The following is a 25,980-nucleotide window of genomic DNA, read 5'->3' as shown; positions in this document are numbered from 1 at the left end:
GTCTACATGAGCGAGCTGGCCATTTGACTCAGCGCTGCGCCCTGTTCCGGGTAGTCCTTCACAAATTGCAGCTGGGCGCGCGACGCAAACTCGTATGTAATGGCGTTCACGAGCTCAGGCTCTGTGCGTGCGACATCGGCAGAGCGACGGAAGTACTGGATAGCCTCAGGAATCTTGCTCTGCTGCAGGCTCAGCTGGGCGAGGGTGGCAATGGCCACGTCGCAGTCAGGGTCGATCTTAAGAGCATCGCGACACAGCTGCTCCGCGCCGCCGAGGTCCTGCTTCCACTGGAAGAGGACGAGTGCCTTGTTGATCATCGCAAGCACGTTGGTCGAGTTCCTCTTACGCTCCAGCTCGATGCTCTTGTCAAAGTGGGCGAGCGCATCTTCGTGGCGCTGCTGGTCAAGCAGGAGCTCACCATAGTAGTTGTGCGCCTCCGGCGCAGTTTCAAACGACTTGAGGATGCGGCGGAATGCAGCCGTGCTCTTGGCAATGTTACCCAGCTTGTAGTTGGCCACCGCGTGCTGCACCTGCGAGTATATGAAGGTGTCATCGAGCGACGTCGACTTTTCATAGTCGCGGATTGCCTCGTTAAACTCGCCAAGAATAAAGTGGACCTGACCCCGGTGGTAGTAAATGTCGGGGTCGTCGGGGTTGATGGCCACCGCGCGCTCAAAGTCGTGGAACGCGGCATCCTTGTCGCCCAGCTCCATGTGCACGCTGGCCTTCTTCACCCACGCCTGCACCAGGTCAGGGCACAACTCCGTGCACTTGTCCAGATCGCTCAGCGACTTGGCCGTCTGGCCGATCACAAAGTGGAACGTGCCCGACAAATTGTGGGCAGCCGCCTGCAGCTCCTTGGTCGAGAGACCCTGCTCCAGTGCCTCGCCCACGAGCGAGAGCGCATGGGGATAGTCACGCGCTTCAACTGCCCCGAAGGCCGCCTTGAGCGTGCGGTCACCCTGCGGCGCATCGTCTGCGATCGCCGGCGGAGCCTTGGGACGGAACGCCTCGAAATAGGCGGTAACAAATGTCGGGCTCGGCAGGCGCGGCTCGCGCGTACTCAGGATGAGCTTAGCCTTGCCGGACGCAAGTTTCTTGAGCACGCGCTCCACGCTGGTCGTGGCACCGGCGTCGCGGAAGTGGCCGAGGATCGCCACCGCGGTAAAGTCAGTCAGACTCTGCTCCATGTGCGCACGCGCCTTGTCGCCTTCGTCGCCCGGCGCGTCACACGCCTCACCGAGCTGCTCAGATGCTACTGCACGGCGGTTGAGCGCCTTGATATACGTGCGCTCGAGCTTAAGAGCCTCGTTGCAGTCGTCGATCACCTTGCTCGGCTGACCGAGGTTCGAGTAGCACGCGGCGCGGTTGCTGTAGAACACGGCCGAGGGCACTGCACCGATAGCCTTGGTGTAGTGCCCAATGGCTTCTTCGTACTTCTTATTGGAGTAGGCCTTGTTGCCGAGGTTCTTGAGATGCTGCGCCACGGACTCCTTCTTCTCCTGCGGAAGGCGCTGCAGCTCCTCAAGGCTCAGGCCTGCCAGCTGCTCATCGGTTGCGTCATCCAAAATGGGGCCACTGCCCGAAGTGCTCGCCTTGGCCTTCTTGGTCTTCTTCGCTCGTTTCTTCTTCGAGGACGAGCTGGGGCCCTTGGTATCCGTTGCCGGGCGGGGCGCCGACGAGCTGGTCGACAGGTACAGCAGGCCAGCCGCACTAAGAGCCGTCACCGTAGCGGCAATTGCTGCCACGGCAAAGCGGTTGTCCTGGACCCAGCGGACCAGGCTATTCGCAGATGCGTTCGATGCCATTGTGGTGGAACGCTCGCGAAGTCCGCGCGCGAAGACGGCCCATTTGTCACGTGACACCGGGCTACCCTCGCCGCAGGGCGTCGTACGGCTGCGATTGCAGCATGTCGGAGGAAACAGTGCCCAAGCCTGAGGTGGCGCCTGAGCAACTGAACATCAAGGTGAAGGATGCCGAGGGAAACGAGGTGTTCTTCAAGGTGAAGCGCACGACGAAACTCGCGAAGCTGAAGCGCGCATATGCTGAGCGTATGGGCAAGCCCGAGAACAGCGTGCGATTTATTTTCGACGGCCAGCGCGTCGGCGACGACGACACGGCTGAATCTGTGCGTAGTAGATACTAATGACTAGCTGGATATGAATGACCAGGACGAGATCGACGCGATGATCGAGCAGCTGGGCGGCGCGCTTTGCTGCTAGGTTAGAAGACCTGGGAGAGCACCTGATCCATCTTATCGCCACCCGTCGCAGGCGCACGATAGGGTCCCCGCTGCTCGCGTTGGTCCCGCACATCGCGGTACACGGGCGCGCGCTGCTGGTAGGTATGCGCGGGGGGCGCTTCGCTCTGGGGCGCCTCGCCGCGCCGCACGCGCTTGGCGTCCTTCTCGCGCTGGATGCGCGACCGCTCGACCTTCTTGAGGTAGTCGCGCTGCTCATGGGCCGACTGGGACAGCTCCATCCGTAGCCGCGCGGCATGCGTCGCTCGCTCATGCGCTGCCTGTTAGCTACTATACGTACACATTTGCTCCATGAGCATGGGCCACCGGAAACCCTGGAGGTACTTCATCGTCCATACGTCGTCTTTCCATCGATTCACGACGCCAGCTCCCGTCTGCGACTTGCGCGACGAGTGTGACGCGCCACCCAAAGCGCCAATCGGCTGTGCGTTTAGCATCTCGGCAGCCGTTCGCGCTACCTTTTTCGAGAGGAACTCAACCCAGCCCTCGGAAAAGTGGGACGCCCGCTTCTTTTTTCCCTTCGCACCTGCGTCCTTAGGCTGCAAATAGATCCGGCCTACCTCGCCAAATTGAGAGAAGATGTGCCGCACCTTCGCGGGCGTCATACCCGGAGGGATGCGGCTCACATACACAATGCCGCGCTTCTGCTGCTTCTTGTGGAACTCATGCAGCGCCTCTGGCGTGAGTTCCGGCAGTGCTCCTCGCTCGGACTCTTCATCCTCGAGCGCCTCAGCGTCCTGATCCGAGTCCCCTACAATTCCATCGTCCTCAATGTCATTTGGCGCTTCGTTCTCGTGCTTTCGCTTCGTTCGCTCGTGCCGCTCCGCGTCGCGTGCGCCTGGGACCATGGTCGGCGGCATCGGATGTGGAGTCCACGTGATACTTTTTTTGGGCGGCGGTGTCGCCTTTCTTCGCTATGGCCGTGTCGTACTATGATGAGATTGAGCTTGAAGACATGGAGTTTGATGAAGGCAAGCAGGCCTTTACTTATCCATGCCCATGTGGTGACAAGTTCGAGATTTCGCTTGAGCAGCTAAAAAATGAGGAGGATATTGCGAGGTGTCCCAGCTGCACCCTCCTGATCCGCGTCATTTACGACCCGCTCGACTTTGACTAAGGTACCCCTATGTTATCTACATGGGAAACTCTCCGGGCAAACTGGTCTCGGCAGCTTTCTCTGTGCCCTTAGATACCTCCCGCCTTGAGACTCGGCTCTCCCTCAGCGTAATGGTACTGCCACTCCGAGGCGCCTGCGCCACCGGCTTCTCTGCGCCATATGCGTCCATGCCGCTGGGCGTACTTGCACTTGACGAGAGCTGCTGCTTGGCCGCTGAAGATAGAGGCTCAGGCACCTCTGCGTCCTGAGTCGGCGCCGGCGCCAAAGGACGCTCCAAGCCCGCGTCTGTCGCTGGCGGCCCCTCCGGACTGCGGGGCCTCAAGCCTGCGAAGTGCATCGTTGCCGCCTTGCTCGGCTGGGACACCGGGGGAACCAGATCCGTATGGCCATTCAACGTTGTATGACTCACATTCTCAATCGACGGCACCGCCGGCATCGACGCCGTAGAGGGCTTGGTCGGCAAAGGCGCCACAAACTCATTTGTTTCACGAAGCTCGTCCTGCTGCTTGCGCCGACTGTGAAAGCCCGTGAAGGGGCTCTGCATTGATACCTCTTCCTTGGGCGTCGATGCGCGAGGCGGGGCGCGGCTTGGTGATGAGGTAGCCTCCATGGACGTTTCGGTCCGTACGCTAATGCGTGACACAGTAGACGTGAGGCTCTGCGCTGTGGCCTGCAGTGGTATCGTATCCACGTCATCTTCTTCCAGCAGACTCATGGCCTCGCTCGGCCCAGAGCGAGACAGCTGTGGCGCTTCGTCCGCTCTCGTAAACCCTGGTACAGGCTGCGGCGAAGATTCTGGTACAGGCCGCGGTGAAGATTCTGGCACAGGCTGCGGTACAGATTCTGGTACGGGCTGCGGCGACTCTGGCACGGGCTGCGGTGAAGACTCCGGCATGAGTCGAGGCATAGACTGTGGCTCGGATTGCGGTGAAGACTCTGGCATGGGATGCTGCGTGGCTCCTGGCACGGGCTGCGGCGTAGACTCTGGCATGGGTTGTTGCGTGGTCTCTGGGACGGGTTGTGGCGTAGACTCTGGCATGGGTTCCGACGAAGACTCTGGCACGGGTTCCAGCGCAGACGTTGACTCTGGCTCTGGCTCGGGCACTGGGTCGCGCAACACCGGTAGCTTGTCCATGCGGGGTGAACGCGTCACTGAGGCGGGTGGTACAGCCGCTCGTGAGCGCACGGGTGATTCGACCGTTGCAATAGGCGGCGATGTGTGAGATGCCAATGCGACAGCCGGCCATGCGCCTGACGCACTCTGCATCAGGTAGGGTGGAAGCCCCATCGAGGTCAGCGCAGGCAGCGGCGCGATGCGCGATGGTTGCGCACGTTCAGGCGTCACATCCGGCAGATCCAGCGTGCGGAATGTAGGCGTCTGCACCGCTGGTACCCCGTCGTTCGTTCCCTCTTCCACCTCAGCCCACATATCGTGCGTCTCCGTGGACAGCGTCTCCACGGCAGGATCCCATGTCGTTGCAGGCGTCGCAGGCCCGTCCGGTTCGGGGGTCGCGGCCTGCTCGGGAATGTGTGGCAGCTCCGCATCCATTAGACCAGTCGGCCGCAAACCCCGTCCTAGGCTGGACACCGGCTTCGCCGGCTCGGTACCGGTCTCGCCCTCTGATTCAGTCAGCGTGCGTGAGCTCGAGCTTGGCACCACGCCTTCCGCTAGCTGCGCATGCGAGTCAGTCGTGCCATGCGCCAGCGAGCGCGTTGCATCGTCTTCACTGCGTTCCGAGATACGGCTCAGGCGATACGATGGACGCTCTACCTCGTCGAAGCCGAGGGGAATCGCAGGCGCCGCGCGTGGCGCCAAGGGCTCTGGCATGCCTGGGCCTGAGCTGTGCGCATCATCAAACTCGGACCCCGTGCTCTCAGGCGACGACAGGGCCGCGGCAGCCGTGCTGTTGAACTTGACCGGCACAGGCTTAGTCCACGACATGGGAGGTGCCACAGGACTCGCTGCGCCGCTCGAGGTGGTTGACGCCGCTGATATAACGGGCGACGCCGCCCATGTACTGGGCGGGCTAGTCGGAGAGCGAGCGCCCACGGCCGGACTGCCACTGGCCCCGGTCAATGCAGGGCTGTGGAGCAGCGACATGGCCGGACTCGATGTGAAGTTCGGCGATGCCACAGGCGGCGGCATCTTGCGCTTTGACTGGGGAGGACGACGCGTTTCCGTGGGGCGCAGCTCACTGTCATCTTCGCCAGTCGGCACTGGTGGCAGGTCCGCTTCCTTGCCACCTTTCTTGCGATCAAAAGAGGGCCGCTGAGCCTCACGCCTATCACTAGGGGATACAGGTGTTTGAGACGATAGCGGCGCACTCGCATGCGGAAGAGCCTGCGCAGGGTCGTCCGGTAGAAGCGGCGACATTTCGGGCGATGACAAGTGGATAGGGGACGTCCTGGCGAGTGGCGGCAGTGTCTGTAGAGGCGATGACGTGGATGCCTGAGACGGCAGTGAGGTTGGCGCCAAAGATGGTGGCGAGGCGGGCAGTGACTCGGTAGGCGGCGGCAAGGGCGCTGGAAGCTTCGCAAGGGTCTCTTTAGGCTGAGCCTTCGAAAACACTTCAGTAGACCCAGCAGGCTGAACGGGCTCAACAAGTTGGACATGCCCGGCAGGAGGGACAGGCTTGACAAGCTTGACAGAATAGACAGGATTAGCAGGTCCGACGGGCTTGCTAGGCTCAGCAGACTGACCAGGCCTAGCAGGCTGACCAGGCCTAGCAGGCTGACCAGGCCTAGCGGGCTGAACAGACGAATCAGACTGAACAGACGAAGCAGGCTGAACAAGCCCGGTAGGGTGGACAGGACTGGCAGATCCGACGGGCTTGCTAGGCTCAGCAGACTGACCAGGCCTAGCAGGCTGACCAGGCCTAGCAGGCTGAACAGACGAAGTAGGCTGAACAGACGAAGTAGGCTCAACAGACGAAGCAGACTGACCAGGCTCAGCAGGCTGACCAGGCTCAGCAGGCTGACCAGGCGAAGCAGGCTGACCAGGCGAAGCAGGCTGACCAGGCGAAGCAGGCTGAACAAGCCCGGTAGGGTGGACAGGACTGGTAGGACCGACGGGCTTGCTAGGCTCAGCAGGCTGACCAGGCCCTACAAGCTGACCAGGCCTTACGGGCTGGTCAGGCTTGATAAGCTTAACAGGGTAGACAGGTTTGGCAGGCTGGTCAGGTTCGACAGGTTCAGCAGGCCTGACAAGCCCGGCAGACTCGATAGGCTTGTTGGATTTGACAGGCTCGACGGGTTTGACAGGCTCGACGGGTTTGACAGGCTCGACGGGTTTGACAGGCTCGACGGGCTTGACAGGCTCGACGGGTTTGACAGGCTCGACGGGTTTGACAGGCTGGACCGCTTCGACAGGTTTAGCAGATTCAGCAGGCTGGACAGATTCGGCAGGCTCATCAGGCTCAGCAGGTTCTTGGTTCATGGGCTGTTCACGCGATACATGTCGGTGCCCAAATCGCCCTAGACCGCCAAACAGGCGCGGCGATGCCGCCTCAGCCTCATCTGTGTCACCCGACACACTGCGCAACGAGCGCAGACTCTGTTTACCCTTTAGGAGCCACTGTGATGAGCGCTTGCGTATACCTGACAGGATGCGGGGCACACGTTCCGGTGCCTCTCCCTCTGCCTCACTGGGCATGCGCGGCGAGAAGGGCACCCGCTTTTGTCGCGGAGTCTCTGAGGCATGGGGCGAGCCAAGTGACGAAAGGATGCGCTGGACTGATCGCTTTTTGTTGAGAGGCGGCGCGCCGGTTACCGGTTCCGGAGCAGGCTCTGGCACGGACACCTGCTCCGACGCTGGCACCACAGGCGACGCTTGTGCACTGGCTGCCGCTGCCTTAGCCTGGAGTCCAAGCGGCACCGATTTGCGGATCGGCCGCGGCCGCGCGCTGTCATTCGAGGACGATACAGACCAAGGCTCGGGGGTTCTGGGAGGAATCGTGCGCGCAGGCAATACCGTCGCATGTTTGGGCGGGGCAGGACGTGGGCCCTGCGCAGGAACCGTATACGTCTGCGATGGCTCGCTGGGCTTAGGCACCTCCGGCTCCGCGGCCGGGGCCGCAGCGTTTGCATCAGGCGGGAAACGATACAAGACCGCCACAATCGACTCGGGCGCCTGACCGGCACGTACCATGCGGAACTGATTGAGCTTGCGCAACATGGGCCGCGAGCGACGAACGGGGCAGAGGGATGTGCTCAGCGCATCCCGGTACGAGGAAGGTACGACCTCCTCCAGCACGAACCAGGTCGAAATCCTGGTCGACGCACGGCTGTCCGGCGTGCTTGTCGTGCGCATCTGTAGCACGGCGAACGACGCTTCCCTGTGCACGCGCTCGTCGCGGTTGCTCCAGCCATTACCCACGAGGTAGTCGGCCCACACCTCGGGGAACAGCTCATCAATCACTGTGTCAGCCACGTGCGGATCGGAGCGGTAGGGGAACGGCGGAGCCGACTCACCGAGCGCGGCTGACTCGCTGCGCTGCAGCGCCATGTCGCTGCGGTCTTGCAGTGGCTCGTCGAGGCGCATAACCCAGTCCCAGCGCGAGTTGTCGTCAGCGCCTTGGTGGAAGCCGCGCTCCTCGAACTGGAACCAGTGCATGCTCTCGACACGCTGCATGCGCTGCCGGCGATCACTCTCACGCAGGTCAAACTCGAGCGCTGACGTGTCGAGATCGTCGAAGCCCTCGAAAGCAAACTCGTGCCACCGCTGCATGGACGGTGAGCCGAGTCCGTCGGCCGTCTCATTCGCCACGTCCGGCGCCTGCAGCGACGAGCCGGGGCGCGGAACGTGGCCCGGCACCAGGTTCAGCTGCTTGCGCGTCTCGGGGCCCAAATCCATGCTCGCCAACGCGGCGGGCCACGCGGAGCGCTGCAGCAGGTCCTTGGAGTACTGTTGCACATGCCGTGCCATGTAGGTGGCCGGCACGGTGCGCACCGCTGCGGACGAGGCGTCTAGGTCCGGCGAGAGCATGCGGGGGTAATCGTCAACCAGGCGCAGTAGGCGGCGCGGCAGATAGGTCGACTGCGTCGCAACCGACACATGGTACCGCATAAAGGCCACGAGTATGTGCTCTGCGGCGTTCGACGCCTGTACGTACATTGCATACGTATCCGCGAATGAGGCATCCTCTGGCAGCCCGAAGAGCAGCACGCCCATGTGGCGACCGATGCGGCTGGGCGTCATTTGGTTCTGGCTGCTGTAGGTCGCGACCAGCGCGAAAAAGTCCATCAGCACGTCCAGAAGGCGCGCCACACGCGTCTCGAGCATTTGCGTCAGTGTCAGATACGCAGAGGTCGGGTGACCCTGCTGCCGCTCTTGTGCGCGCCAGCTCATGTACGAGGACCACGGCATGAACCCGCGCTCCTGCACCAGCACCAGCGGCTGGTCCGACTGGCCAGGCGCTCGCTCTGCAACAACGCGGCCGACACGCGCGAGCACCCACTTGAGCAGGGCCACCAGACTGTACACGTTCGCGAACTGCAGCTCTTGGTCCAGCGCGCGGTCTGCCTCGGTGCTCGGCGCATGGAGCGAGTCCACAACCGTGCGTATGAGCCGCATCGAGCCCGACGACGATAGGTCGACGGCCATGCTGCTGAGCAGCAGCGGCGCGTCGACGCCCAGGGCGCGTATTCGCTCAATCGTGCGGATCACGTAGGCTGTCGCGACCTCCATGTCAAGCTGGTACTCCCACGCCAGGCCCGTGTAGCCGTACACGGGGATAGGTGGCACCGCTGGGCGGCGCGTGTGCGGCGCATTGATCTGCGCGAGTGAGTCACTCAGGTCCCACGGGCCAGGGCTGATGGCGGTGCTCGGCACGGGCGCCTGCTCCGCAGGCGCCACGGGCCGCGTGGCGCTCACTGGACCCCGGTCCTGTAGGTGCTCCTCGCTCGGAAGACTCGGCAGCGGTCGGCTCATATCTGCGCCAATATCAAGACCGAGTCCTAACGACGCTCGCGCACCAGGAGCAGTAAATGGCGCGCGAGACGATGCCTCGATGGAGCCAAGACCCGGCGACAGGTTCGGCACCGGGCTTGGACCTGCCGAGCTCGAGCGAGAATGCGACGCAATCCATGCGAGGGCGGGCGACGACGAGGTGTACAGACGGTCACTCTCGTTGGAGGGGCGCGCCTTCTCCGTCACCATGCTGGGCATCAATCCAACGCTGGTCGTAGTCGCGTTCGCTGGGCGGGTGGGTGTGGAACCGTCCCTGTCGGCACGTTTTCGTGGACCAATCAGCGCGGGGCTGACCCATGCGCACAGGTGGACAGGGTTTCAACCTCCACCTCTGTGCATGCTGCACAGATAGCGTGGCCGGAGAGGCGGCGCGAGCGCGCTAGCTGCGCCAGAGACGTTGGCTAGCGCAGCGCAAGCGGGAGGCGGATCTGTGTACCACATATCGCGTTCGTGGAACTGGAATCGTGCTACCTGGCCTGACCGCAAGCACTCGTACTCGCTGGCAGTTCGCATCCCACTTGCGCTTGTTCGCAGGAGGCTCGTCTCACCCGTCGAACTGTACGAACTGCAAGCGGAGCCGTACTCTTCGCCGGGTCCCTAGGAGCACTTTCCACGCTTGCGGGTGTGTCTAATGTACAGTGCGCCGCGTAAGGAGCTTGCACCCTATCTACCCTGTTGCGGACACGGCCAGCGTCGGTCCGGCGGCCGGTGCGCTGGCTCAGAAGAGGACGACCCGGCACGGGTCCGTCGGTTTCTGCAATAGGGCCCGCACGCTGTTTTCTGCCAGCAGGGCCAATAGTGCATCGCGTGTCTCTGGCGTATCAAACACGGCGCGCTGCTTTGCGTCTGTCCACGAGGCATCCACGAGCAGGGCCTGCAGGTGGTCGACGTGCAAGGCGCGCTGCTCCAGCAGGGCCTGTACACGGTGGGGCGTGCCCACGGCGATGGGTGTCGCCTGGCTCTTCAGCCACGATACCTGTTCCTCCAACTTAAAGTGGCGCGCAAACAGCTTGGCCACGGTGGGCACAGGCGACGATGCGGTGCCTTTGCGCCGCTTCGCTGGCGGCTCGTCGGTGCCCGGCAGCAGCACACGCAGTGCCCGCGTGAGATCAGCGGCTCGCTGTGCGTTGCCCGTGAGCACGAGCATGTAGGGCGTGCCTGGCTCGGTCATCCATGGCTGCTTCATGTCCTGCAGCTCGTTATGGCGAGCGACGACTGGGTCAGTGGACGAACGTACACTCGCGGACAAACGGGGAGAGATGCTCCACTGTCCGCTCTGCGTCGAATGTGAATGTCTCGGCAAATGCGCGTGCTGTGGTTAGCCGAGCCGACGCACCTGGCACACGTAGCTCCTGGAGCTCGAGCTCACTCAGCTTCGGGAACGCCTTGCGCTGTAGACCAACGAGGAAGTCGGCCTGCAGATCGCGCGGCTGCTCCGCAATGTGCTGTGCGGCCGAAGCCTGCTCCTGCAGCCGGGCTGCTTTCTAGGGTCAGTGGACCAGCGTACCTTGCGGCGCTGCGCCTTGGCCTGTTCGCGGCGTTTGCGCTTCTTGGCAGCAGCGGCGTCGTCTGTTGACGGTGGCGGCGCATGATGCTGTGGACGCACCTCTGCATCGGACGCATCGTCCGAATAGGCCACGAGCTCGTCCTCGAGGAGGAGACCGTCGTCGAGCTCGTCCGCCATGGCAGGCAGTCACAGGTGGGCTCGTGGCGCCTCGCTTTTTTTATTGCTGAGTCAGCGTCGTCAGCGCGGGCGCGACGCGCTCGCCGCGCAATGCGCAGCGACTCTGACCACCGTGATGGTGAAGCGCAGCACGACGAGCAAGTTCCCCATCGCGCGCATCAAGCGCATCATGCAGGCAGACGAGGATGTCGGCAAGGTAGCACAGGCAACGCCGGTGGTCATCTGTACGTGCTATGGGCTCACACACAGCGAAAGCACTTGAGCTGTTTATGCAGGACATTGTCGAGAAGGCGGCGGAACAGACGCGCTCCACCGGCGGCAAGCGTGTGTCTCCCTATCATCTGTGCGTACGACATGCTTACCACAGGAAACGCGCAGCCCAGGCGACAGAAATGTTTGATTTTCTCAAGGATATTGTCGACAAGGTGCCGGATCCTCTCGAATCGGGCGGCGCACGCACGTCCAAACGACGAAAAGTCACCCGCAGCGAGCCCAAGGCGGAAGATGAGGCTGACGAGGTTGCGAAAGCGGATGAGGAGGCCAACGAGGGCGCCAAGGCCGAGGCCCCTGTCAAGACGGAGCTGCCTGCGTCACCAGACGCTGCGCCGACCGAACCTCCCATCAAGGAATCCGACGACAGCGAAGAGTAAGCCATGCTGAGACCAGGCACAGACCTGGCGCTCTCTGTACCATAGCCTAGGTGGGCCTGCCGCCGCCGTACCGCCGCGGCGGCGACGGCGCCTGGCGCATGTCCGTCGTCGGAGATTAGTAATACTGACACACATTTGCGCGCTGGGCCTCTGGTTTTGGCCTGGGCCCCTTTTTTTTCCCGCTGGGCCGCGGTGTGCTCCTCGTTGCGCCCACCAACGTCCAGGCTGTAGCTGTTGAGGTTTTGCCTTTTTGCTGCTGCATCCACGGTGTCATAGACCGGGAAAGGACTGGATTGGGAATCTTCGAGGCAACATATTTACTACGATGACGGGGCTGAATGTGAACGGCCAGGCCGCGGCTGCACCCGCAGCGATTTCGCCGTCGCTGCGGTCCGCGCTCGCGGACCAGGTTCCCTCGAGGACGCCTTCGCCGGCGCCGCCGGCGACATCGGCGCCAGTTGGCACGCCTGGTGTCTCTCCCATGGTGCTGGAGCTCGCGGACGGTACCGTGTTCCAGGGCCTGAGCTTTGGTGCTGAGGGCAAGAGCATTTCCGGCGAGTGTGTCTTCCAGACCGGTATGGTCGGCTATGTCGAGTCGCTCACGGACCCGTCGTACGAGGGCCAGATCCTTGTTCTGACGTACCCGCTGATCGGTAACTACGGTGTGCCGGCGCGCCCCCAGGGCGAAGAGGTGCCGAAGCTCAAGGCGCCGTTCGAGTCGTCGCGCATCCACGTCGCGGGTCTTGTCGTGGCCTCGTACAGCCACGACTTCAGCCACTACCTGGCTGCATCGGGGCTGAGCGACTGGCTCCAGGAAAATGGCGTGCCGGCCGTGTACGGCATCGACACGCGCGCGCTGACGAAGCGCATCCGCACGAAGGGTAGTATGCTTGCGCGCCTCCTGGCGCCGCTACCCGATGCGCCGGCGGAGGGCCCCTGGGACAAGCGTGTGATGAACGTGCCGTGGCACGACCCGAACGGCGACAACCTTGTCGTGCGGGTATCGCGCCAGCGCCCTGAGCTGTACACGCCGCAGGACACGGCGCCTGCTGGGCTGCGCACGGTCAACGAGCCACAGCTGCTGCACGCGTCGGGTCGTCCCCTGCGTGTGCTGGCGCTGGATATGGGCATGAAGCTGAACCAGATCCGCTGCTTTACATCTCGTGGCGTGGAGCTGAAGGTGGTGCCGTTTGACTATGACTTTCTGCATGAGCCGGAGCCGTACGATGGTCTGTTCATTTCGAACGGTCCAGGTGATCCCACGCAGTGCATGGGCACGGTGGAGCGCATCCGTGCGCTGCTCTCACGCACGGACGACGTGATCCCGGTCTTTGGTATCTGTCTGGGCCACCAGCTGCTTGCGCTTGCGGCTGGCGCACGCACGGCGAAGATGAAGTACGGTAACCGTGGCCAGAACATTCCCTGCACGGACCAGCTCTCCGGTCGCTGCTACATCACGTCGCAGAACCACGGTTATGCCGTGGACGGCGCGTCGCTGCCGGCGGGTTGGGCGGAGCTGTTTGTGAACGCGAACGACCACACGAACGAGGGTATCTACTGCGAGCACGCGCCCTTCTTCAGTGTGCAGTTCCACCCCGAGAGCACCGCGGGACCGCGCGACACCGAGTACCTGTTTGACGTGTTCGTGCGTAGTGTCGTGGACAATGCGGCTGTGCGCCACGCGTCGGGCGGTGCATCGCTTGCGCAGGGCCCGACAGCGTTCCCGGGCGGCACACTGGCGGAAAACGAGGCGGCCGCGCCGCGCCTGCACCCCCGCAAGGTGCTTGTGCTGGGTAGTGGTGGTCTGAGTATCGGCCAGGCAGGCGAGTTTGACTACAGTGGCTCGCAGGCGATCAAGGCTCTGAAGGAAGAGGGCATCTACACAGTGCTGATCAACCCCAACATCGCGACGATCCAGACGTCGGCGGGTCTCGCGGACAAGGTGTACTTTTTGCCGGTCACCCCCGAGTTTGTGCTCAAGGTGCTGCGGCATGAGCGCCCCGATGGTATCTACTGCACGTTTGGTGGTCAGACGGCGCTGAACGTCGGTATCAAAATCAAGGACGAGCTGGCGCCGCTGGGCGTGCGCAACCTCGGCACGCCGATCGACACGATTATCAAGACAGAGGACCGTGACCTGTTCGCGCGTGCGATGGAGGAGATCAACGAGCGCTGTGCTCCGTCGGCGAGCGCCAACAACTGGGACGAGGCGCTTACGGCGGCGCGCACGATTGGCTACCCAGTGATCGTGCGTGCAGCGTTTGCGCTGGGCGGTCTCGGCTCGGGCTTTGCGAAGAACGAGGACGAGCTGCGCCGTTTGTGCCACACGGCCTTCGCCAACAGCCCACAGGTGCTGGTCGAGAAGAGCATGAAGGGCTGGAAGGAGATCGAGTACGAGGTGGTGCGCGACTGCCGCAACAACTGTATCACGGTGTGCAACATGGAGAACTTCGACCCGCTGGGTGTGCACACCGGCGACTCGATTGTCGTGGCGCCCAGCCAGACGCTCTCCGATGAAGACTACAACATGCTGCGCACGACCGCGGTGAATGTCATCCGCCACCTTGGCGTGGTGGGTGAATGCAACATCCAGTACGCGCTGAACCCCCTTTCGAAGGAGTACTGCATCATCGAAGTCAATGCGCGTCTGTCGCGCTCGTCGGCGCTGGCGTCGAAGGCCACGGGCTATCCCCTTGCGTTTGTCGCGGCCAAGCTGGGTCTGAACATCCCCCTGAACGAGCTGCGCAACTCGGTGACGCGCGAGACTTCGGCGTGCTTCGAGCCATCGCTCGACTATATCGTCACCAAGATGCCGCGCTGGGACCTGCGCAAGTTTATGCGCGTCAGCTCGAAGCTGGGCAGCAGCATGAAGAGTGTCGGTGAGGTCATGTCGATTGGCCGCACGTTCGAGGAGAGTCTGCAGAAGGCGATCCGCTCGGTCGACCCCTCGTTTGAGGGCTTTGGCCGCAACGACCACGTCGACCTGGCGGATCTGGACGAAGAGCTCGAGCGCCCGACGGACCGCCGCATCTTCGCGATCGCCAACGCCATGGCACAGGGCTACTCGGTCGACCGGCTGCACCAGCTGACAAACATCGACCGCTGGTTCCTCAAGAAGCTGGAGGGCATCATGGCCGTGGCCCAGGCAATGGAGGAGAGCAGCGCTGCGCAGATTCCTGCGGCACTGCTGCGTCAGGCGAAGCAGGTCGGTTTCTCCGACCGCCAAATTGCCAAGTGCTCCTCGAGTGCGGAGCTGGCGGTGCGCCGCCGCCGCCAGGAGCTGGGCATTGCGCCCTTCGTCAAGCAGATCGACACGGTGGCCGCCGAGTTCCCCGCGCAAACCAACTATCTGTACACGACGTACAATGCGGTGGAGCACGACGTCGCCTTCAACGACAAGGGTGTCATGGTGCTCGGCTCGGGTGTGTACCGCATTGGCTCGTCGGTCGAGTTTGACTGGTGTGCGGTGCGTGCGATCCGCACGCTGCGGGCACAGGGTTACAAGATGGTGATGGTGAACTACAACCCCGAGACGGTGTCGACGGACTACGACGAGGCGGACCGTCTGTACTTTGAGAACATCTCGCTCGAGACGGTCATGGACATCTACGAGCTCGAGCAGTCGAGCGGCGTCGTCATCTCGATGGGTGGTCAAATCCCCAACAACATTGCGCTGCCGCTGCACCGTCAGGGCGTCAAGGTCCTTGGCACGTCGCCCGAGATGATCGACAATGCAGAGAACCGCTACAAGTTCTCGCGCATGCTCGACCGCCTGGGTGTCGACCAGCCCATGTGGAAGGAGCTGTCGTCGCTGGAGGACGCCTACAGTGCATGCGCACGCTTTGGCTACCCCGTCCTCGTGCGCCCGTCCTACGTGCTGAGCGGCGCGGCGATGAATGTCGTGTACTCAGCGGAGGACTTGAGCAACTACCTGTCTCAGGCCGCGGCGATCAACCGCGAGCACCCAGTGGTGATCACCAAGTACCTGGAGGGCGCCAAGGAGATCGAGATGGATGCAGTCGCCAAGGACGGCAAGCTGATTATGCATTACATCTCGGAGCACGTCGAGAATGCAGGCGTGCACTCGGGTGATGCGACGCTGATTCTGCCGCCGCAGGACCTTGAGCCGGAGACGGTGCGCCGCATTGAAGATGCGACGAGCAAGATTGTCGAGGCGCTCAACGTGACTGGCCCGTGCAACATCCAGTTCATCGCAAAGAACAACGAGATCAAGGTGATCGAGTGCAACGTGCGCGCTGCGCGCTCGTTCCCCTTCGTCTCCAAGGTGACCGGCGTCGATGCGATCGAAATGGCCACGTGTGCGATGATGGGCCTGCCCGTGTCGCCGTACCCGAAGGTCAGCCTGCCGAAGGAGTACGTGGGAATCAAGGTGCCGCAGTTCTCCTTCTCGCGTCTGAGCGGCGCGGACCCGATTCTCGGTGTGGAAATGGCGTCGACCGGCGAGGTCGCGTGCTTCGGCCGCAACAAGTACGAGGCGTACCTGCGCGCCATGCTCGCGTCGGGTATCCGCCTCCCAACGAACAATGTGCTGCTCAGCGTCGGCTCGTTCAGCGAGAAGCAGGAGCTGCTGCCGTCGGTGCGCACACTGCACGAGCTGGGCTTCACGCTCTACGGCTCGTCCGGCACCGCCGACTTTTACACGGAGCACGGCATCCCCGTCGTGCACCTCGAGGCGCTGCCCGAGGACGACGACTGGCGCAGCGACGACAACAGCAAGGCGTCGTACTCGCTGCTGACGCACTTGACGCAGGGCCTCAGCTCGCTGTTCATCTCGCTGCCAAGCAAGAACAAGTACCGCCGTCCCTCGTCATTCACGTCCATGGGCTACCGTGCGCGCCGCCTCGCCATCGACCGCTCGATCCCACTGCTCACGAACGTCAAGAACGCCAAGCTGTTTGTCGAGGCGCTCGCGATGCACCGCCGCCAGGGCGGCACCTTGGAGATTCTCCCGATCGATGCGAAGACGTCGCACATCACGTGCCAGTTCCCCGGCCTGGTGGGGGCGCCGGCGGTGGTCCCGACGCTGGGTGCGCTCGACAAGGCGGGCGTTGCTGCGTACACGCGCGCAGCTGCACAGGCCGGCTTTACGTCGCTTGTACTGCACCCTGTTGGCAAGGCGGGTTCGATCGTCGACGACGCCTCGCTCTCTGTCGCGGAGGCCGCGCTCGAGGGACAGTGTGCCGTCGATGTCTCGCTGACGCTCCTCGCGACGCCCGAGCACGTCGAGCAGTTCGCGCTGCTCGCCCCCCGCGTGCGCGCCCTGTTTGTGTCGTACCACGGCAGCGCGCGTGAGGCGAGCCTGCGGCCTGCCATGGTCGCGAGCTACTTTGCCCACTGGCCGGAGGACAAGCCGATCATTACGGATGCCGCCGGCGCCGAGCTCGCGTCCGTGCTCCTCATCGCGAGCCTGCACAGCCGCCCGATCCACGTCACCAACGTGCGCACGCGCGACGACCTCCAGCTCATCACGCTCTCCAAGGCCAAGGGCCTGAGCGTCACATGCGATGTGCCGGTGTATGCGCTCTTCTTCGCGAGCGACCGCTACCCCGCTGCGGCGTGCCTGCCGAGCGCGGAGGACCAGGCAGCGCTGTGGCAGAGCCTGGACGAAATTGACGCGTTCTCGCTCGGCCCGATGCCGTGCCAGCTTGCCGAGCAGCTCGGTCATGCGGCGCCGTCGACGGCCGGCCTCAGCGAGGTGATGCACCTGCTGCTCAACGCTGTGAACGAGGGCCGCCTCACCGTCGAAGCCGTGCAGGAGCGCCTGTGCGAGCAGCCGCGCACCATTTTCCAGCTGCCCGAGCAGGTCGACACGCTCGTCTCAGCCGAGGTCGACCGCGTCGTGCGCGACGTGGCGCGCGACGGCTGGTCGCCGCTCGACACTGCGTCATGCCACGGCGCGATCGAGCGCGTACAGCTGCGCGGCAAGACCATTGTGCTGGATGGCAACATGCTCGTGGAGCGCGCCACGGGCTCGAACGTGAGTGCACTCGCGAGCGTCAAGCCTGCTGAGACAAAGGGCGCTGACGTGGTGCCCATGTCGCCGGTGCTCACGCGCTCGCCGCGCCGGCGTGGAACGGGTCTGCGCCCGCTCACGAGCATGGACGAGTTCCGCGTCGAGTCCGACGTGTCGCCCGCGCTCGGTCCCGCGCTCCCGACGCGCATGTCGCTGTACCACCCCTCGTTTGCCCGCCGCCACATTCTCTCTGTGCGCCAGTTCTCGCGCGACGACCTACACGCGCTGTTTGCTGTGGCGCAGGAGCTGCGTTTCCTTGTGGAGCGCCATGGCGTGCTGGACATTCTACGTGGCCGTGTGATGAGCACTCTTTTCTACGAGGAGTCGACGCGCACCTCGTCGTCGTTCGAGGCGGCGATGCTGCGTGCGGGTGGCCAGGTCGTGACGATCAACACGTCGCGCTCGTCGGTCGCCAAGGGCGAGACGCTGGCGGACACAGTGCGCACGCTCGGCTGCTACAGCGACGTGATTGTGCTGCGCCACCCTGCGGTCGGCTCGTCGCAGGAGGCGGCCAAGTTCTCGCCGGTGCCGATCATGAACGCCGGCGACGGTGTAGGCGAGCACCCGACGCAGGCGCTCCTGGACGTGTTTACGATCCGCGAAGAGCTTGGTACGGTGAACGGTCTCACCGTCACGCTGCTGGGCGACCTGAAGAATGGCCGCACGACGCACTCACTCGTGCGCCTGCTCTCGCTGTACGGCGTCACGTTCAACTTTGTCAGCCCCGCATCGCTTGCCATGCCGCGCGAAGTCGTGCGTGAGGTGTCGAAGCACGGTATCTCCATCTATGAGACGTCGAGCCTCGACGAGGTGCTCCCCAAGACGGATGTGCTGTACGTGACACGCATCCAGCGCGAGCGCTTTGCGTCTCCGGAGGAGTACGAGGCAGTCAAGGGCTCGTACGTCATCGACAACGACGTGCTCGCGCGTGCGAAGGCTGACATGATCGTCCTGCACCCGCTTCCGCGTGTCGACGAGATCGACCCCGAGGTCGACTTCGACATCAAGCGCGCCGCCTACTTCCGCCAGATGCGCTGCGGCCTGTTTATCCGCATGGCGCTCCTCGCCATGACGCTCCAGTCCAGCGATCGTTCGTAGTCCCTGATTTTAGTCAGCGAATCTGCGTCTGTCGCCTTGCGGCTCGCTGCTCTTGCCATGGCCGAGTGGGACGCGGACATTGGCTTGGGATGGCCGCCCACCTATTGCGTGTACATACGCCTTTATGGCCATCTGTTTTTGCTAATGACTGCAGCCTTATTTGTGCGCATGCTCCTATCGCGCACTCGGGTATTGCACGCGTACGCCGTGCTGCTGTCCGCCGTGTGTGCGGCGGCCATGCTCGTGCGGATCCGCACCGAGCTACGGCCCATGGTAGCGCGCGCGCTTGATCTCGCCAGTGCTGAGCTGACACTGGGACTGTGCATGCTCCTTCTTTACCGCATGCTGCTCCTGCTCGAGCGCACTACGCGCCGCGCGTGGCCCATGACGGCCACATGGCGACAGTACCTCGTGTTCTCGCACTTGGCGTGGGTGCTCACTACCTGGACCGCCTATACACGCTTTCTTCACACCATCGTTTTCCTCCTACTTTGCGTACAATGGGGTATCTACGCGGTCGCCCTCGCCGCTGTGCAGCGGCACTGGCTAAGGGGCCCCGACGGGGCGAGCGCGTTACCTGAGCGTGCGCCATTCAAGCTTGCACTAACGCCTCATGCACTCAGGTCCTTGCTTTGCACACTAAACTTTCTCTCGTTAATGTGTGTGCAGGTTCTGTTCCTCGTCATCTTCCAGTACGCGGAGGAACTGCGCGATTTTCACACGTGGATCGTTGTCACCACCCGTTCTTTTTCGCTTGTGTTCCTAGGTCTGGCCCTGCTGCCGGGCATTTTGCCGCGCTTCGACGCGACGTTCCACTCGGCCCGGACGGCCGACTTTCACGACCCAGCCATGTAATGACCTCGACTCTATGTAGCCATGTATACCACGGCCTGTCTACTCCCGCGATGCGCGGAAGTCGGCCTCAACACTCGTGACCAGCGTGTTCATCTCGGCATTGAGCTGCTCGAGCGTCTGCGCAGCCGAGCGGTGGTAATTCAGCTGTGCCTTGACGAAGCTCGCGAGGCTCTTCACCGGTTCAGGGTTGTCCAGCACAGTCTTCATCAGGCTGATCGCCTCCTCCGTCGCGCTTACGAGCTTGTCCTCCGCCTGTTCGACCTCGAGGCGGTACGTCTCCAGCTTCGACGACGAGCTCGCCTCGGCGCTCTTGAGGTGGCCGCGCCAGCCGTCTAGGTGCAGACGCGCCTCACGGACCTGTTGGCGCGCCTTCATCGCAAGCTGGATCTGCGAGCCAAACGCATTCCACACCGAAATGAACTGGCTCAAGATCGCCTTGTCCTGCGCGATACGAGCGTGACCCACGGCATCTTCGGCCACGGCAAACTTCTGTAGCAGCTCCGCAAGCTTACTCTCCATCGTTGTCACTGGCTCACCACCCGTGTACGCCGGCATCTGTTGCGGGCACTTGCCCAAGTCCATCGCGGCAGCCGTCGCACTACGCGCAATCGCATGGTGTAGCGTGCGGGGATGCGTCGGCGGCGCATACGTAGGCTGCACCTGCGGCAGGCCCGTGTTGCGCGTAGCTTGCGCCGCCCACTGCGACAGCGTATGGCCGATCGACTGCGCACTCTGCGTCACAGACTCCTGCAGGTGATGCTGCGGGTAAGCACCGACCACATACCGGATAATCGTACGTCTCCGTCTCATACACCTTAATTGTGCTGCACGTAAGCAGGAAGTACATACTGCATCATCGCCTGGTGGGCGCTCCTCAGTGCATCGACGCGCTGCTCCAGCTGCTTGTACTCCTCTGGCAGCTCAGTCAGGTCGTCCGTCTGCCCGAAGTGCTCGCGCGCCTGCTGGTTCTGCACGTCAGCAAGACCACAGACGTACCAGCGTGCCGAAACGCTCAGAGAGCTTGTGACCCAGGGGGGCCACACTCGCCGTCCAATGCTTAAGATGGTCCATCACAAAGACCGACCCACCCACGGCCCAGCTTACCGGCAGGGCCCGCTTGGCACGTGGCTGTGGGGACGCCGGTGGAGGTAGCAACGCGGCACGCTTTCGTCTCGCGATAGGCGTGCGATGCAGTACCACCAGGATGAGAAGGTGCTGTGTTTCCACGGCCCCTTGATATACCAAGCCAAGGTATGCGCACAAGCTCACGCCAGATCTTGCTTGCGGAAAACTGGAAGGAGACCGACAACCAGAATGGGGCCACGGGACCTCACTACCTCGTGCATTACCAGGGCTGGAAAAAGACATGGGATGAATGGGTGCCTGAGATGCGCTTGTTGAAATTGAATGATGAGAATCTTGCGCGACAAAAGGCGCTGGTTGATGCATATAAGGCTGAAGCAGCCGCAGCCGCAGCAGTAGCGGCTGCGCACGAGCACGGCGCGCGCGGCAAGGCCGACGCGCGCCGCGCGCCTGCATCGAGTGCAAGCTCGGCAAGTAGCAGCCGTGGATCAAAGAGGAGTCGCGATACCAGCGAAGGCGAGGAGAAACGCCCCGACCTCCGTTTGCATGTGCCAGACCCGCTCAAGGCTGTGCTGGTAGACGACTGGGAAAACGTCACGCGCAAGGAGCAGCTGGTCCCGCTTCCGCGCAAACCCAACGTGAAGCAAATCTTGCAGGAATACGCCGAGCACTACAAAGCCACGGCTCAGGAGCGAACGGCGGCGCGCACACACACTTCCTCCATTCTAGACGAGGTGCTAGCCGGCCTGAAACTGTACTTTGACAAGAGCCTCGCACAGAACCTGCTGTATCGCTTTGAGCGGCGGCAGTACGTGGAGCTGCGGAAACGGCTTGGGCCCAAAATGGGCGACGGCGACGTCGAGACGGAGATTGCAGCGGCCAAGCCTACGGGGCGGCGCAGCCGTGGTGGCACCGCGCATCCGACCCCCTCTGAAAGTCCGTCGGCTGCAGAGCTGGAGGCGAGCGAGGTCTACGGCGCCGAGCATCTGCTGCGACTGTTTGGTACGTGGCAACTACTTACGCAGTGAACCTGCCTGGTATTGTGGCGCATACGTCGATGGATCCCGAGTCGGTGTCCATTTTGCGCGAGCATCTCAATGAGTTCTTGGCGTTCCTCGCCAAAGAACAGTCGCGGCTGTTTGTGCGCGAGTACGAGGAGCCGAGCCCCGCGTACCACCGCCTGAACTCCACATAGCAGCCGCGGGCGGGTCTCGTAGACGTTTCGGCCGATAGAATCTCCCCACGGCCACGGGCCACGCGATGTGTGTTGTTCGGCGACACGATGAATGTGCAGCTGGATCGCAACCAGCCCCGCACGCCGGCCACTGATAGCCGTGCGCTGCAGAACTTGATCAAAGCAGAGAAAGAGTATGTGGACGACCTCCTCAATGCGACGTCGTCGGCCTTCTCCGCGGCTAGTTCCCTGCATGCCTGGGGCCTGTCCGAGACGCCTGACCTCGGCCAGGCGACCGGGCATGTCTCGCGCATGCTCGAGAATGTGGTGCATGCGCAAAAGACGTATGCGTATTCCTTGAACCAGTACCGTGAATCGCTCAAGGACATGCTCGATCGCGAGCAGAGCATCCGCAGCATTGTGCGTGATCGCGACATCTTGATGAACCGTGTCATCAAGAGCTCGCAGCGCAAGCCAACGCGCTGGGAGATGATGAAGGGGGAGGAGGAATACCAGGCCCGTATTTTCGATGCACAGCGCGAGCTCCAGGCGTGCGAGCAGACTCTGGCTAACGAGATGGCGAGCCTCGTCGGCGTTAAGCGTCGCACGTTCAAGGAGGCGCTCATGATGCGCGCCAAGACGCTCGGTGATATGGGCGCCCAAATGACGGACTGTGCGCGTCAAATCCTCGTGTACCTTGACCAGTTTGATGCGGACATCCCGGTGGCACCGATGCCTATCTCGTCGATGGAGATCCCTGAGCCTGAGCCCATGTCGCCGTCTGTATTTGTACCGCCTTCCCGGAGCTCCCAGAACGTATTCCTCCCTGACGAGGAACCTGCCACGATGCAGGCGCCCCCCCATGAGCCGCCGGCTTGGCACGGGTCGCTCCCCCCGCTTCCGGTGGGCGACAGCGACGTGGGCGCTGAGCCCATGGCGCCCGTCGACGAGCCGCGCATGCCGCGTGCATCGTCGCGCCAACGTGTCTCGCGCTCGAACAGTGCATCTGAGGCAATGTCTACGCCGCGCCCATCGAGCAAGAAGGTCCAGCGCCGTACGTCGTCGATCATGTCGTACGGTACGCCCATGTCGGTGCCCACGGTGCCGGGAGGCGTCCCGAGTGCGCCACAGATGAACTTGGCGCATGCGCGCGATGGCTTTGTGGCGCCCACCATCCCAGGTGGTGTGCCGACGGCGCCGCGCCTGTATATGCATGATGCTGGCGCGGCAGATGCGGACGATGCTAGCACAGTCGACTCGTCGGTCGTGTACCGTCCATCGGCCCGCCATGGCCGCAGCCATTCAGTGGACGACGAAGCCTTCCGTGGCAGCAGCCGTCACAGCCGCCAGGGCAGCGGTACGAGCTTCTTGTCCAAGATGTCCGGCCTGTTCAAGACCGACATGCGCTCGCCCACCGGTCCGCAGCGTATCAGTTCGCAGCGGGGCGGTGGCTCTGACGCTGGCTGGGGCTCGAGTCAGGTGTCACGCCGTCACCGCGCGTACCGCGACGACAGCAGTGATGATGAGCCGATAGGCGGCGCGAACGTCGTACGTCACGTCAACGAGCGCGTGAGCCATGGCCGCGGCTCGACAAGCTGGCACCCGAAGACGGCTGAGGAGCAGGCGCTAGACGAGGCCATCCGCCGAAGCGTCATGGGCGAGGGTATTGCGCCAGCCAAGAATCGTCCCAGTACACGCCAGTCGGACGAGTACGGCATCAGGCTGGGCCCTCCGTCGCAGAGCATGGTCAACTCGCGTATGACGCGCAGCACATCGCTGGATTATGCAGACGCTGTGACACTGCGCCCTGACCCAGCCGGCGTGCGCAAGGTGAAGAAGCGCAGCAGTAGCGAGCAGGTGGGCGGCAGTGCCAAGACGAAGGGGAAGAAGAAGAAGGACCCGGCCGCGCACCCGCCGCCCGCGCCGTCGAGCTTCTACACGGCCAAGTCGCCGGCGGCATCGCTCCCTGTGCGTCCGTCCAGTGTGTCGAGCGCCTCGCGCCAGGGCACACCACTCAAGTCAGCGATGAAGGGGCATGGCACGCCGTCGTCCACGCATAAGCGCCTTCATATTGCTGGCTCTGACACGGGCCACACACTGACCATGGACGATCAGGTGGACGGCACGGGTCACCTCGACTTGGACCTGCCTGAGCTGGGCTTGTCGAAGGATGCATCCATGGCGCCGGCGCTCTCGTATCTCGGACCTGTCGTGCAGTCGAGCCAAGCGCCTGCGAGTGGTCTGGGCGGCGAGGCCGCTGCTACGTATCTGTCGTTTGTGGCGAGTGAGGGCGCTTCTGAGCCGGCCGCTCCGGCTGTGTCGCGCGAGCGAGCCCCTGCACCCGCGAGCGAGCCGGTGCCTGCTGTGGCGAGTGAGCCGCCGGTCATGGCCAGTGCGGTGCCGGCCGTAACAGCGACGCTACTCAGCCAACGTCCGGCACGCCCGCCCCGAGCCAAGGTGCCCCGCAAGAAGAGCGCTACGCCGGCACCTGCGCCGGCGGGTGAAGTCTTTATCGACGACGACGATGCGTCGGAAGTGGGCGTCGAGCGCCGTGCCACCTCGTGGAGCACACGCATTGGTCGCGCCGACTCGAGCGACGAGGAGGGCGAGGTCGATGGCGACGACGATGGCGCGTACATCTCGGCGCGCAAGAAGTTTGGCAGTGCTACGCGACACCTGGGAGAAGCTACGGGAGCCATCCCGCCCAAGGTCAAGGGCGAGCAGCGCGCCAAGGCGCAGGGCATGTAAGCCATAGGAAGGACTTGATTAGGCATCAGCCAGCGCGCCGCTTGCACGCTCAGCGGCGATGCGGCGTACGTATGTAGCGCTCACAATGTTGAATGCCTCAAAGTAGCGCTCGAGGCAGCGCTCGACGCACGTCTGCTCTTTGCTGCTCAGCGACGCGCCAGGCCACGTCACACACTTTTGGTAGCACTTGTCGGTGGCCTTTGAGATGAGCTGTTGCGCATTGGCCATCGCAATCTCCGAAGAGACGCGCTGCTTCAGAGCTTCTTTCTGCTCTGCCGACGAGCCGCTCGGCTTGGATCCAGTCAGCGACGAAAAGTCCACCATGGTGGCCGACAGGCCCGGCCGCCGCCCGCGCGCGACGTCAGCGGGAGCACGTGATCTTTCGGTGCCTCGCCACCGATTGCTGGATGCCGCTGGTGCTGCGCGCCGTCGCCGCGCTCTCGCGCGCGTACCTGCGCCTTGGGTGCCGGAGCGTGCGTGTAGCGGGGCTGGACAAATTCCTGCGGCTACTCGATGACCCGGAGCGCCGCGCCGCCGGCCGCGGCCTTCTTACTTGTACGTTGCGCCACTCACACAGACGCCAATCATATTTCCGTGCTGGACGAGCCGCTCATGTGGGGCGTGCTGCCTCCGCCATACTTTCGTGACCCTCGGAGCGTGCGCTGGAGCCTCGGTGCCAGTGACATCATCTTCAAAAACGACTTTTGCCGCTGGTTCTTCCGCCACGGCCAGACACTCGAAGTCGTCCGCGGCGCCGGCATCTTCCAACGCTCCCTCCACGAAGCACTGGCGCGCCTCGCCGAGGGCCAGTGGGTGCATTTGTTCCCCGAAGGCTATGTGAATCTGACGCGCTCTACGCGCATGCGCCGCTTCAAGTGGGGCGTCTCGCGCCTGGTGCTCGAGGCGCCGCATACCCCCCTCGTCGTGCCCATCTGGCTCATGGGCATGGACCAGGTCATGCCGCACCCCCGCGCGCACCCCCGGTGGCTTCCCCGCCCGGGCGCAGATATCGGCATCACATTTGGCGACCCTGTGGATGTGTCGACGTTTGTCCAGGCCTACCAGCAGTGGCGCGCCGCGCCGGCCGCGGCCGTGCCGGCTTTCGACGTCGACGCGCCCTCTGAGCATTTGTACCGCGACACGCCGCTGCGCCCTGATGACGCACCGGGCTATGCGCACATCCGCAGCTGCCTTGCGGCGCACCTCCGCACACACCTCGCGCGTGTCGGCTCTGAAACCCGCCGCGAGTGGGGCCTAGGCGAAGGCGAAGGCACCTTGGCGCATCGTCCTGATCAAGGTGTCTAGCTGC

The 25,980-nt window shown here is 63.3% G+C and overlaps 11 protein-coding genes and 2 pseudogenes across 13 annotated transcripts; 7 read left to right on the top strand and 6 right to left on the bottom strand.

The window, feature by feature from the left end:
* Positions 1-2: 2 nt before the first annotated feature.
* MSY001_2410 (uncharacterized protein) lies at positions 3-1,808 on the bottom strand (the record flags this gene model as incomplete). Its single annotated transcript, XM_018884260.1, has 1 exon — positions 3-1,808. The coding sequence occupies one exon, from the start codon at positions 1,806-1,808 to the stop codon at positions 3-5; it is 1,806 nt and encodes a 601-aa protein (XP_018740937.1).
* A 101-nt stretch (positions 1,809-1,909) lies between these two features.
* MSY001_2409 (uncharacterized protein) lies at positions 1,910-2,222 on the top strand (the record flags this gene model as incomplete). The annotated part of the gene is made up of 2 exons (XM_018884259.1): positions 1,910-2,128; positions 2,154-2,222. 2 exons carry the CDS (start codon positions 1,910-1,912, stop codon positions 2,220-2,222), a joined length of 288 nt encoding a protein of 95 aa, XP_018740936.1.
* A 1-nt stretch (position 2,223) lies between these two features.
* Positions 2,224-3,108, bottom strand: MSY001_2408 (uncharacterized protein; the record flags this gene model as incomplete). Its single annotated transcript, XM_018884258.1, has 2 exons — positions 2,224-2,516; positions 2,541-3,108. The coding sequence occupies 2 exons, from the start codon at positions 3,106-3,108 to the stop codon at positions 2,224-2,226; spliced, it is 861 nt and encodes a 286-aa protein (XP_018740935.1).
* A 68-nt stretch (positions 3,109-3,176) lies between these two features.
* Positions 3,177-3,377, top strand: MSY001_2407 (annotated as a pseudogene). The gene is given in 2 exon segments: positions 3,177-3,319; positions 3,329-3,377. Coding segments are annotated over 2 exon segments (192 nt in total).
* Positions 3,378-6,064: 2,687 nt separating this feature from the next.
* MSY001_2406 lies at positions 6,065-9,534 on the bottom strand (annotated as a pseudogene). The gene is given in 2 exon segments: positions 6,065-6,072; positions 6,078-9,534. Coding segments are annotated over 2 exon segments (3,465 nt in total).
* A 529-nt stretch (positions 9,535-10,063) lies between these two features.
* Positions 10,064-11,029, bottom strand: MSY001_2405 (uncharacterized protein; the record flags this gene model as incomplete). The annotated part of the gene is made up of 3 exons (XM_018884257.1): positions 10,064-10,583; positions 10,678-10,829; positions 10,952-11,029. The coding sequence occupies 3 exons, from the start codon at positions 11,027-11,029 to the stop codon at positions 10,064-10,066; spliced, it is 750 nt and encodes a 249-aa protein (XP_018740934.1).
* Positions 11,030-11,144: 115 nt separating this feature from the next.
* MSY001_2404 (uncharacterized protein) lies at positions 11,145-11,679 on the top strand (the record flags this gene model as incomplete). The annotated part of the gene is made up of 4 exons (XM_018884256.1): positions 11,145-11,253; positions 11,279-11,372; positions 11,397-11,489; positions 11,517-11,679. 4 exons carry the CDS (start codon positions 11,145-11,147, stop codon positions 11,677-11,679), a joined length of 459 nt encoding a protein of 152 aa, XP_018740933.1.
* A 325-nt stretch (positions 11,680-12,004) lies between these two features.
* On the top strand, positions 12,005-18,811 carry MSY001_2403 (uncharacterized protein; the record flags this gene model as incomplete). The annotated part of the gene is made up of 2 exons (XM_018884255.1): positions 12,005-12,069; positions 12,100-18,811. 2 exons carry the CDS (start codon positions 12,005-12,007, stop codon positions 18,809-18,811), a joined length of 6,777 nt encoding a protein of 2,258 aa, XP_018740932.1.
* An 894-nt stretch (positions 18,812-19,705) lies between these two features.
* Positions 19,706-20,737, bottom strand: MSY001_2402 (uncharacterized protein; the record flags this gene model as incomplete). Its single annotated transcript, XM_018884253.1, has 3 exons — positions 19,706-20,413; positions 20,512-20,634; positions 20,663-20,737. The coding sequence occupies 3 exons, from the start codon at positions 20,735-20,737 to the stop codon at positions 19,706-19,708; spliced, it is 906 nt and encodes a 301-aa protein (XP_018740931.1).
* A 117-nt stretch (positions 20,738-20,854) lies between these two features.
* On the top strand, positions 20,855-21,944 carry MSY001_2401 (uncharacterized protein; the record flags this gene model as incomplete). The annotated part of the gene is made up of 3 exons (XM_018884252.1): positions 20,855-20,917; positions 20,941-21,751; positions 21,775-21,944. 3 exons carry the CDS (start codon positions 20,855-20,857, stop codon positions 21,942-21,944), a joined length of 1,044 nt encoding a protein of 347 aa, XP_018740930.1.
* Positions 21,945-22,031: 87 nt separating this feature from the next.
* Positions 22,032-24,671, top strand: MSY001_2400 (uncharacterized protein; the record flags this gene model as incomplete). Its single annotated transcript, XM_018884251.1, has 2 exons — positions 22,032-22,706; positions 22,737-24,671. The coding sequence occupies 2 exons, from the start codon at positions 22,032-22,034 to the stop codon at positions 24,669-24,671; spliced, it is 2,610 nt and encodes an 869-aa protein (XP_018740929.1).
* Positions 24,672-24,689: 18 nt separating this feature from the next.
* On the bottom strand, positions 24,690-24,995 carry MSY001_2399 (uncharacterized protein; the record flags this gene model as incomplete). The annotated part of the gene is made up of 2 exons (XM_018884250.1): positions 24,690-24,813; positions 24,847-24,995. 2 exons carry the CDS (start codon positions 24,993-24,995, stop codon positions 24,690-24,692), a joined length of 273 nt encoding a protein of 90 aa, XP_018740928.1.
* Positions 24,996-25,184: 189 nt separating this feature from the next.
* MSY001_2398 (uncharacterized protein) lies at positions 25,185-25,976 on the top strand (the record flags this gene model as incomplete). Its single annotated transcript, XM_018884249.1, is given in 2 exon segments — positions 25,185-25,230; positions 25,249-25,976. The coding sequence occupies 2 exon segments, from the start codon at positions 25,185-25,187 to the stop codon at positions 25,974-25,976; spliced, it is 774 nt and encodes a 257-aa protein (XP_018740927.1).
* Between the last annotated feature and the right edge of the window lie 4 nt (positions 25,977-25,980).

The sequence above is a fragment of the Malassezia sympodialis genome, genomic scaffold, assembly GCF_000349305.1.
Source record: "Malassezia sympodialis ATCC 42132 genomic scaffold, msy_sf_11, whole genome shotgun sequence".
Taxonomy (NCBI): Eukaryota; Fungi; Basidiomycota; class Malasseziomycetes; order Malasseziales; family Malasseziaceae; genus Malassezia; species Malassezia sympodialis.
This window is presented reverse-complemented; position numbering and strand designations above follow the sequence as displayed.